At 37.7% G+C, this 12,765-nt stretch overlaps 1 protein-coding gene across 1 annotated transcript in view; it reads left to right on the top strand.

Annotated features, from left to right (window-relative positions):
• Nucleotides 1-12,765, top strand: part of LOC117341171 (dimethylaniline monooxygenase [N-oxide-forming] 3-like) — a 71,350-nt gene that overhangs the window by 47,949 nt on the left and 10,636 nt on the right. The window contains exon 3 of the mRNA XM_033903015.1: nucleotides 3,025-3,163. Coding sequence (XP_033758906.1) covers nucleotides 3,025-3,163 — 139 coding nt within the window. The remainder of the gene's footprint in view (nucleotides 1-3,024; nucleotides 3,164-12,765) is intronic.

Here is a 12,765-nt window from a genome sequence, read left to right as displayed (position 1 = left end):
CAATAACATGATGTCAGTATGATAGACACTCTCCGTAATATACAATAACATGATGTCAGTATGATAGACACTCTCCGTAATATACAATAACATGATGTCAGTATGACTATAACACTCCGGAATCTACAATAACTTGATGTACGTATTACAATCACACTCCGTAATATACAATAACATTATGTCAGTATGATAGACACTCTCCGTAATATACAATAACATGATGTCAGTATGATAGACACTCTCCGTAATATACAATAACATGATGTCAGTATGACAGTCACACTCCGTAATATACAATAACATGATGTCAGTATGATAGACACTCTCCGTAATATACAATAACATTATGTCAGTATGACAGACACTCTCCGTAATATACAATAACATCATGTCAGTATGATTATCACACTCCGTAATATACAATAACATGATGTCAGTATGACAATCACACTCCGTAATATACAATAACATGATGTCAGTATGACTATCACACTCCGTAATATACAATAACATGATGTCAGTATGACTATCACACTCCGTAATATACAATAACATGATGTCAGTATGACTATCACTCTCCGTAATATACAATAACATGATGTCAGTATAACAATCACACTCCGTAATATACAATAACATGATGTCAGTATGACTATCACTCTCCGTAATATACAATAACATGATGTCAGTATGACTATCACACTCCGTAATATACAATAACATGATGTAAGTATGATAGACACACTCCGTAATATACAATAACATGATGTCAGTATGACTATCACTCTCCGTAATATACAATAACATGATGTCAGTATAACAATCACACTCCGTAATATACAATAACATGATGTCAGTATGACAATCACACTCCGTAATATACAATAACATGATGTAAGTATGATAGACACACTCCGTAATATACAATAACATGATGTCAGTATGACTATCACACTCCGTAATATACAATAACATGATGTCAGTATGACTATCACTCTCCGTAATATACAATAACATGATGTCAGTATAACAATCACACTCCGTAATATACAATAACATGATGTCAGTATGACAATCACACTCCGTAATATACAATAACATGATGTAAGTATTACAATCACACTCCGTAATATACAATAACATGATGTCACTATGACAATCACACTCCGTAATATACAATAACATGATGTCAGTATGACTATCACTCTCCGTAATATACAATAACATGATGTCAGTATGACTATCACTCTCCGTAATATACAATAACATGATGTCAGTATGACTATCACACTCCGTAATATACAATAACATGATGTCAGTATGATAGACACTCTTCGTAATATACTTGCAATAACATGATGTCAGTATGACTATCACATTCCGTAATATACAGGGTGTTTTAGAAAATATTTCCCCACTTTTAACCCCATTAAAAAAAGTAAAACTGGAAATGCACATAGGCATTCTAGAAAATTTGTATTTTACATAATTTTGAAAATTAACGTGATCTCACTACAACCAACGTCATTATGACGTTACTTTATTGTGTGCTCCAAGTGGCCGTCACATTTTTGCAAGTCGTGCTAGAAATCCTTTTCAGTTCACTTGTTATTGTTGTTTTAAATTCGCCAATATCTTTCGGGGGTGGGGGATGGGGGTGGGGGTGGGGTGGGGAGGCGGGGACGGGGGTACACATGACCTTAATGTAATCCTACAGGGAAACAAATTAAAGGTTTCATATCCTTTGAGTGTGGCGGCCATTCAATTTCAGTGAGCCGTGACATTAAGTTGTCCCAAAATGTATCGGACAGCCAGCATGCTAACACTCTCTCAGCTATATTAGAAGTTCTTTCATCAGAGAACCAAATAATGGCACTAGTGTAGCGATGACGTAGTAGTGAAATGACCTTATTTTTCAAAATTATGTAAAATGAAGATCTATTTAAAACGCCTTGTACATCAAACTGAAAATGATATTTGTGAATGAAGTTACATACTAATCAAATTGTATTGATGTCATCGTTTAAAAAATGGACAGTTTATAAATGTGCGTTTTGATTTTAAGTTTTTATTGGGGTTTAAAGTTGGGATGTGTTTTTAGTCCAGGAGAGCTTACGCAGTCATTCACCGGAAGTAGAATTATTAAAATTTTGTGGACAGAGGATATCAGAAACAGTGGGACTGTCAAGACACATGATTGGGGTCGACACGAACTAGATTTGACAAGAAATTTGAGTTGTTAAATGTTTTCATTTTCGAGTAATCGTCAATTTACGGTGTCATTTTGGACATACTCGGTGTCACAGGGACATGCCGAACGTTATTCTGAGGAGTTATGAGGCAGAGTTCCTATATCAACCCACTGTAATGTGTATATAGTAATGTGCTGCAACACACGTATACCTGAGCCGCTGCAAAAAATTGCTGCTATGCGTGTTACTTTATACACATTATGTCGTCTGCTACAGTGTACAGAGTGTCTCGCGAGGTATATTTTGACAATATTTCGTCATGTTATGAAGAAATGTCCATAGTTTCTTCTCATAATATTTATTTATTTTTCCGTTGAGTATTTATGGAGCAATACAGAATTGTCTACACTGATAATTTCCGCGTGACGCCATTTCTCTATATGACGTTACTAAAATAACGTCAAAATGGCGTTCAAAAAATTAGGTATTGTAAAAAAAATATTATTTCTCGTCATATACATCGGAAAACAGTGAAAATATTATGAGATGAAACAGGAAACAATTCTCTATAAGAGTACAAAATTTCATTTAAAACGATCAATACACAAAGTCAGGAAAATTCATTGAAAAAGTTGAAAATACAAAGTATATATAGCTAAATTTAGAAAAAAATTGAAAGTACAAACAAGCTGGATTTCAAATCAACGTCTGGAGAGCTACGAGGCCCTTGGCCTCTTGTTTTATATATAAGTATGAAAATCCGATACATCCCTCACCTCTGTTGTTTTATTTACTCGAGAGTGTTAGTATTTATTTGCGTTTTGTCTTTTAGGACAAATGGCCCCAAACAGTTAATGACAATTCCTGGATATCCGCACGACCAGAGTGGTAATTCGTACCTACATCATACACAAATACTAAAGTACGTCCAGGCATTCTCCAACCACTATCACCTGGATCAATACGTAAAGGTATCAGCTAAGGAATCACGTGAACCATTGACGTTTCAATAATATGTAGATATATAGAATTCCTTATTATGTCAACATATTTATGTTAATCTATGTCATGCTGTCTAGCACAACACACTGGTATATCACATTAAAATCAACCTTCATGGGAGTCGTGTTACACAGCAACCAGGATGACATTAACATCGCCAACGAAACAATATTGTCTTAGTCTGTGTTACTAGACTGTGTTGTTGTTACTAGACTGTGATGTTGTTACTAGACTGTGATGTTGTTACTAGACTGTCGTGTTGTTACTAGACTGTGATGTTGTTACTAGATTGTGATGTTGTTACTAGACTGTGATGTTGTTACTAGACTGTGATGTTGTTACTAGACTGTGGCGTTGTTACTAGACTGTGATGTTGTTACTAGACTGTGATGTTGTTACTAGACTGTGATGTTGTTACTAGACTGTGATGTTGTTACTAGACTGTGGTGTTGTTACTAGACTGTGATGTTGTTACTAGACTGTGGTGTTGTTACTAGATTGTGGTGTTGTTACTAGACTGTGATGTTGTAACTAGACTGTGATGTTGTTACTAGACTGTGATGTTGTTACTAGACTGTGATGTTGTTACTAGACTGTGGTGTTGTTACTAGACTGTGGTGTTGTTACTAGACTGTGGTGTTGTTACTAGACTGTGATGATGTTACTAGACTGTGGTGTTGTTACTGGACTGTGATGTTGTTACTAGACTGTGGTGTTGTTACTAGACTGTGGTGTTGTTACTGGACTGTGATGTTGTTACTAGACTGTGATGTTGTTACTAGACTGTGGTGTTGTTACTAGACTGTGGTGTTGTTACTAGATTGTGATGTTGTTACTAGACTGTGGTGTTGTTACTAGACTGTGGTGTTGTTACTAGACTGTGATGTTGTTACTAGACTGTGATGTTGTAACTAGATTGTGATGTTGTTACTAGACTGTGGTGTTGTTACTAGTTTGTGGTGTTGTTACTGGACTGTGATGATGTTACTGGACTGTGATGTTGTTACTAGACTGTGATGTTGTTCCTAGACTGTGATGTTGTTACTAGACTGTGATGTTGTAACTAGACTGTGATGTTGTTACTAGACTGTGATGTTGTTACTAGACTATGATGCTGTTACAAGACTGTGGTGTTGTTACTGGACTGTGATGTTGTAACTAGATTGTGATGTTGTTACTAGACTGTGGTGTTGTTACTAGACTGTGGTGTTGTTACTGGACTGTGATGTTGTAACTAGACTGTGTTGTTGTTACTAGACTGTGATGTTGTTACTGGACTGTGATGTTGTTACTAGACTGTGATGTTGTTACTAGATTGTGATGTTGTTACTAGACTGTGATGTTGTTACTAGATTATGATGCTGTTACTAGACTGTGATGTTGTTACTAGAAGGTGATGTTGTAACTAGACTGTGATGTTGTAACTAGATTGTGATGTTGTTACTAGACTGTGGTGTTGTTACTAGACTGTGATGTTGTTACTAGACTGTGATGTTGTTACTAGACTGTGATGTTGTTACTAGACTGTGATGTTGTAACTAGATCGTGATGTTGTTACTGGACTGTGATGTTGTTACTAGACTGTGATGTTGTTACTAGACTGTGATGTTGTTATTAGACTGTGATGTTGTTACTAGACTGTGGTGTTGTTACTAGACTGTGGTGTTGTTACTAGACTGTGGTGTTGTTACTAGACTGTGATGTTGTTACTAGACTGTGATGTTGTTACTGGACTGTGATGTTGTTACTAGACTGTGATGTTGTTACTAGACTGTGATGTTGTTACTAGACTGTGGTGTTGTTACTGGACTGTGATGTTGTTACTAGACTGTGATGTTGTTACTAGACTGTGATGTTGTTACTAGACTGTGGTGTTGTTACTAGACTGTGATGTTGTAACTAGATTGTGATGTTGTTACTGGACTGTGATGTTGTTACTAGACTGTGGTGTTGTTACTAGACTGTGATGTTGTTACTAGACTGTGATGTTATTACTAGACTGTGATGTTGTTACTGGACTGTGATGTTGTTACTAGTTTGTGATGTTGTTACTAGACTGTGGTGTTGTTACTGGACTGTGATGTTGTAACTAGACTGTGATGTTGTAACTAGATTGTGATGTTGTTACTAGACTGTGGTGTTGTTACTAGACTGTGGTGTTGTTACTAGACTGTGATGTTGTTACTAGACTGTGGTGTTGTTACTAAACTGTGATGTTGTTACTAGACTGTGATGTTGTTACTAGATTGTGATGTTGTTACTAGACTGTGGTGTTGTTACTAGACTGTGGTGTTGTTACTAGACTGTGGTGTTGTTACTAGACTGTGGTGTTGTTACTAGACTGTGGTGTTGTTACTAGACTGTGATGTTTTTACTAGACTGTGATGTTGTTACTAGACTGTGATGTTGTTACTAGACTGTGATGTTGTTACTAGTTTCTGATGTTGTTACTAGACTGTGATGATGTTACTGGACTGTGATGTTGTAACTAGACTGTGATGTTGTTACTAGACTGTGGTGTTGTTGCTAGACTGTGGTGTTGTTACTAGACTGTGATGTTGTTACTAGACTGTGGTGTTGGTACTAGACTGTGGTGTTGTTACTAGACTGTGGTGTTGTTACTAGACTGTGATATTGTAACTAGATTGTGATGTTGTTACTAGACTGTGATGGTGTTACTAGACTGTGATGTTGTTACTAGACTGTGATGTTGTAACTAGATTGTGATGTTGTTACTAAACTGTGGTGTTGTTACTAGACTGTGATGTTGTTACTAGACTGTGATGATGTTACTAGACTGTGATTTTGTTACTAAACTGTGATGTTGTTACTAGACTGTGATGTTTTTACTAGACTATGATGTTGTTACTAGACTGTGGTGTTGTTACTAGACTGTGGTGTTGTTACTAGACTGTGATGTTGTTACTAGACTGTGATTTTGTTACTAGACTGTGGTGTTGTTACTAGACTGTGATGTTGTTACTAGACTGTGATTTTGTTACTGGACTGTGATGCTGTTACTAGACTGTGATGTTGTTACTAGACTGTGATTTTGTTACTGGACTGTGGTGTTGTTACTAGACTGTGATGGTGTTACTAGATTGTGGTTTTGTTACTGGACTGTGATGTTGTTACTAGACTGTGGTGTTGTTACTAGACTGTGGTGTTGTTACTAGATTGTGATGTTGTTACTAGACTGTGATGTTGTTACTAGATTGTGGTTTTGTTACTGGACTGTGGTGTTGTTACTAGACTGTGGTGTTGTTACTAGACTGTGGTGTTGTTACTAGACTGTGATGATGTTACTAGACTGTGATGTTGTTATTAGACTGTGATGTTGTTACTAGACTGTGGTGTTGTTACTAGACTGTGGTGTTGTTACTAGACTGTGATGTTGTTACTAGACTGTGATGTTGTTACTAGACTGTGATGATGTTACTAGACTGTGATGTTGTTATTAGACTGTGATGTTGTTACTAGACTGTGGTGTTGTTACTAGACTGTGGTGTTGTTACTAGACTGTGATGTTGTTACTAGACTGTGATGTTGTTACTAGACTGTGATGATGTTACTAGACTGTGATGTTGTTATTAGACTGTGATGTTGTTACTAGACTGTGGTGTTGTTACTAGACTGTGGTGTTGTTACTAGACTGTGATGTTGTTACTAGACTGTGGTGTTGTTACTAGACTGTGATGTTGTTATTAGACTGTGATGTTGTTACTAGACTGTGGTGTTGTTACTAGACTGTGGTGTTGTTACTAGACTGTGATGTTGTTACTAGACTGTGGTGTTGTTACTAGACTGTGATGTTGTTACTAGACTGTGGTGTTGTTACTGGACTGTGATGTTGTTACTAGACTTTGATGTTGTTACTAGACTGTGGTGTTGTTACTAGACTGTGATGTTGTTACTAGACTGTGATGTTGTTATTAGACTGTGGTGTTGTTACTAGACTGTGATGTTGTTACTAGACTGTGGTGTTGTTACTAGACTGTGGTGTTGTTACTAGACTGTGGTGTTGTTACTAGACTGTGATGTTGTTACTAGACTTTGATGTTGTTACTAGACTGTGGTGTTGTTACTAGACTGTGATGTTGTTACTAGACTGTGATGTTGTTACTAGACTGTGGTGTTGTTACTGGACTGTGATGTTGTTACTAGACTTTGATGTTGTTACTAGACTGTGATGTTGTTACTAGACTGTGGTGTTGTTACTAGACTGTGATGTTGTTACTAGACTGTGATGTTGTTATTAGACTGTGATGTTGTTACTAGACTGTGGTGTTGTTACTAGACTGTGATGTTGTTACTAGACTGTGATGTTGTTATTAGACTGTGGTGTTGTTACTAGACTGTGGTGTTGTTACTAGACTGTGGTGTTGTTACTAGACTGTGGTGTTGTTACTAGACTGTGGTGTTGTTACTAGACTGTGGTGTTGTTACTAGATTGTGATGTTGTTACTAGACTGTGATGTTGTTACTAGACTGTGATGTTGTTACTAGACTGTGGTGTTGTTACTAGACTGTGATGTTGTTACTAGACTGTGATGTTGTTACTAGACTGTGATGTTGTTACTAGACTGTGGTGTTGTTACTAGACTGTGGTGTTGTTACTAGACTGTGATGTTGTTACTAGACTGTGGTGTTGTTACTAGACTGTGGTGTTGTTACTAGACTGTGATGTTGTTACTAGACTGTGATGTTGTTATTAGACTGTGATGTTGTTACTAGACTGTGGTGTTGTTACTAGACTGTGATGTTGTTACTAGACTGTGATGTTGTTACTAGACTGTGGTGTTGTTACTAGACTGTGATGTTGTTATTAGACTGTGGTGTTGTTACTAGACTGTGGTGTTGTTACTAGACTGTGGTGTTGTTACTAGATTGTGATGTTGTTACTAGTTTGTGGTGTTGTTACTGGACTGTGATGATGTTACTGGACTGTGATATTGTTACTAGACTGTGGTGTTGTTACTAGACTGTGGTGTTGTTACTAGACTGTGATGTTGTTACTAGACTGTGGTGTTGTTACTTTTATTTATTTCACACTATTCCTTGTTGCATGAAAACAAACCATACCAGCATATAGATTGTTAGTCTGCTACTGAGAGTCGTATTGGATAATGTCAAGTTGAGTGAAGGGGGTACCCTAATAAAATGGTAAATCATTTTCACAGCCTAATGTAAAAAAAAAATTAAATAACTGTTTGCAGTCGATTAAAAAATGTTATTTTGATGACAAAAATCATATTGTCATTGATGAGGTAATCATAGTGATACATTTAATTAAAACAAACATGCAAAATTTTCACAAAATCTAAAATGCATCCAGCATCGTCTATAGTTGTAATCATAATCGATATTTTGCACTGCTTTTAAACTTTTCCATTCACACTGTACTTTGTACAGAATCTACTTGAGGAGATTTCAAAACCGATAAAAAAAACTTTTTAGCTTGTCAAACATGTCCAATGCACAATTTCCTATGAGGATTTGATTATCATTTTTTGAATACAGATATTTTCTCTATTTTTGTTTATTACAAAACAACTGAATACATTCTGCAGAAGTAATATATCCTCGGACGAACTACTTACGATGAAGGTGGTAATATAACAAAGAAGTCTATATATATACAAAGCCAATAACAATGTATTATCTCATTCTTTCTTTTCGCGTTCATCAAACAAATATGAGATATTACACAACTGTATATACTTATTTCTAACTAACCGTTGTCCCACTAGGAGTTACCCTGTCTGTGGTATAGTTGTCTACTAGGAGGTACCCTGTCTGTGGTATAGTTATCTACTATGAGTTACCCTGTTTCCTACTAGGAGTTACCCTGTCTGTGGTATAGTTGTCCCACCAGGAGTTACCCTGCCTGTGTTATAGTTGTCTACTAGGAGTTACCCTGTCTGTGATATAGTTGTCTACTAGGAGTTACCCTGTCTGTGGTATAGTTGTCTACTAGGAGTTACCCTGTCTCTGGTATAGTTGTCTACTAGGAGTTACCCTGTCTGTGGTATAGTTGTCTACTAGGAGTTACCCTGTCTGTGATATAGTTGTCTACTAGGAGTTACCCTGTCTGTGGTATAGTTGTCTACTAGGAGTTACCCTGTCTGTGGTATAGTTGTCTACTAGGAGTTACCCTGTCTGTGGTATAGTTGTCTACTAGGAGTTACCCTGTCTGTGGTATAGTTATCTACTAGGAGTTACCCTGTCTGTGGTATAGTTGTCTACTAGGAGTTACCCTCTCTGTGGTATAGTTATCTACTAGGAGTTACCCTGTCTGTGGTATAGTTGTCTACTAGGAGTTACCCTGTCTGTGGTATAGTTGTCTACTAGGAGTTACCTTGTCTGTGTTATAGTTGTCTAGTAGGAGTTACCCTGTCTGTGGTATAGTTGTCTACTAGGAGTTACCCTGTCTGTGGTATAGTTGTCTACTAGGAGTTACCCTGTCTGTGGTATAGTTGTCTACTAGGAGTTACCCTGTCTGTGATATAGTTGTCCCACCAGGAGTTACCCTGTCTGTGGTATAGTTGTCTACTAGGAGTTACCCTGTCTGTGTTATAGTTGTCTACTAGGAGTTACCTTGTCTGTGATATAGTTGTCCCACCAGGAGTTACCCTGTCTGTGGTATAGTTGTCTACTAGGAGTTACCCTGTCTGTGGTATAGTTGTCTACTAGGAGTTAACTTGTCTGTGTTATAGTTGTCTACTAGGAGTTACCCTGTCTGTGGTATAGTTGTCTACTAGGAGTTACCCTGTCTGTGTTATAGTTATCTACTAGGAGTTACCCTGTCTGTGTAATAGTTGTCTACTAGGAGTTACCCTGTCTGTGTTATAGTTGTCCCACCAGGAGTTACCCTGTTTGTGGTATAGTTGTCTACTAGGAGTTACCCTGTCTGTGTTATAGTTGTCTACTAGGAGTTACCCTGTCTGTGGTATAGTTGTCCTACTAGGAGTGACCCTGTCTGTGGTATAGTTGTCTACTAGGAGTTACCCTGTCTGTGGTATAGTTGTCTACTAGGAGTTACCCTGTCTGTGTTATAGTTGTCTACTAGGAGTTACCCTGTCTGTGGTATAGTTGTCCTACTAGGAATTACCCTGTCTGTGGTATAGTTGTCTACTAGGAGTTACCCTGTCTGTGGTATAGTTTTCTACTAGGAGTTACCCTGTCTGTGTTATAGTTGTCTACTAGGAGTTACCCTGTCTGTGTTATAGTTGTCTACTAGGAGTTACCCTGTCTGTGGTATAGTTGTCCTACTAGGAGTTACCCTGTCTGTGGTATAGTTGTCTACTAGGAGTTACCCTGTCTGTGGTATAGTTGTCTACTAGGAGTTACCCTGTCTGTGGTATAGTTGTCTACTAGGAGTTACCCTGTCTGTGTTATAGTTGTCTACTAGGAGTTACCCTGTCTGTGGTATAGTTGTCTACTAGGAGTTACCCTGTCTGTGGTATAGTTGTCTACTAGGAGTGACCCTGTCTGTGGTATAGTTGTCTACTAGGAGTGACCCTGTCTGTGGTATAGTTGTCTACTAGGAGTTACACTGTCTGTGGTATAGTTGTCTACTAGGAGTGACCCTGTCTGTGGTATAGTTGTCTACTAGGAGTTACCCTGTCTGTGTTATAGTTATCTACTAGGAGTTACCCTGTCTGTGGTATAGTTGTCCCACTAGGAATTACCCTGTCTGTGGTATAGTTGTCTACTAGGAGTTACCCTGTCTGTGTTATAGTTGTCTACTAGGAGTTACCCTGTCTGTGGTATAGTTGTCTACTAGGAGTTACCCTGTCTGTGTTATAGTTGTCCCACTAGGAGTTACCCTGTCTGTGGTATAGTTATCTACTAGGAGTTACCCTGTCTGTGTTATAGTTGTCTACTAGGAGTTACCCTGTCTGTGGTATAGTTGTCTACTAGGAGTTACCCTGTCTGTGGTATAGTTATCTACTAGGAGTTACCCTGTCTGTGGTATAGTTGTCTACTAGGAGTTACCCTGTCTGTGGTATAGTTGTCTACTAGGTGTTACCCTGTCTGTGGTATAGTTGTCTACTAGAAGTTACCCTGTCTGTGGTATAGTTGTCTACTAGGAGTTACCCTGTCTGTGTTATAGGTGTCTACTAGGAGTTACCCTGTCTGTGGTATAGTTGTCTACTAGGAGTTACCCTGTCTGTGGTATAGTTGTCTACTAGGAGTTACCCTGTCTGTGATATAGTTGTCTACTAGGACTTACCCTGTCTGTGGTATAGTTGTCTACTAGGAGTTACCCTGTCTGTGGTATAGTTGTCTACTAGGAGTTACCCTGTCTGTGGTATAGTTGTCTACTAGGAGTTACCCTGTCTGTGGTATAGTTGTCTACTAGGAGTTACCCTGTCTGTGGTATAGTTGTCTACTAGGAGTTACCCTGTCTGTGGTATAGGTTTCTACTAGGAGTTACCTTGTCTGTGGTATAGTTGTCTACTAGGAGTTACCCTGTCTGTGTTATAGTTGTCTACTAGGAGTTACCTTGTCTGTGGTATAGTTGTCTACTAGGAGTTACCCTGTCTGTGTTATAGTTGTCTACTAGGAGTTACCCTGTCTGTGGTATAGTTGTCTACTAGGAGTTACCCTGTCTGTGGTATAGTTGTCTACTAGGAGTTACCCTGTCTGTGGTATAGTTGTCTACTGTATGTATTTGTAGTCATTATTTTGATTCATCGATGTTGAAACGTATTTTCGAAAAAACACTTAATACAGATAAAAATTTTGCTTTTTTCGATATATTGTGCAACTGCCTTCCTTTAGCAGGAATACATACCTGGTTGTTTGAACGCACTTGATGGTGACGAACTAAATAGTCAACTTAAACTACCATCATGTATACAGAATACGATGTATGTGATTTTTGGACTGTCAGATGATTACATACGACCTACTGTCAGATAGTGTGGAAATACGTTAGGACCGTTACGGTTTGACAGGGGAAATCCTTTAATATCCTTTTAATACATTGTTTATTTTATGGTGAAATACTTCTAGGTTGCTCTGTTTTATGTCTCTATTGTGATGTATTTAAAATCTATTGATGAAATTAAATCAATCACTTGCTCGATTCTTTAATTTTATATTCAAATATATTTCTTTGAGAATTCTGGCCCAACACAACAATAATTTTGAAGATTCCTTTCTCGAATTAGAAGCTTTCTTATTTCTTATTTGAATCCTGTTTAATATATCATTTTTTTTTGTGAAAACATCACGTGGCCAGGTTATCAACGTCACAAATTCTCAATCATAGAATTGTAACTCATCCTGGCCATTAGATACGCTGTTTCAGACATCATCATATTCCACTCTGACGTTTGGGTGTTTGACATCATCATATTCCACTCTGACGTTTCAGTGTTTGACATCATCATATTCTACTCTAACGTTTCAGTGTTTGACATCATCATATTCCACTCTGACGTTTCAGTGTTTGACATCATCATATTCTACTCTGACGTTTAGGTGTTTGACAACATCATACTCTACTCTGAAGTTTCAGTGTTTGACCATCATCATATTCTACTCTGACGTTTCGGTGTTT

Source organism: Pecten maximus, chromosome 13 (genome assembly GCF_902652985.1).
Source record: "Pecten maximus chromosome 13, xPecMax1.1, whole genome shotgun sequence".
Taxonomy (NCBI): domain Eukaryota; kingdom Metazoa; phylum Mollusca; class Bivalvia; order Pectinida; family Pectinidae; genus Pecten; species Pecten maximus.
Note: the sequence above shows the minus strand (reverse complement) of the source record. Positions and strands in the feature narration are given on the sequence as shown.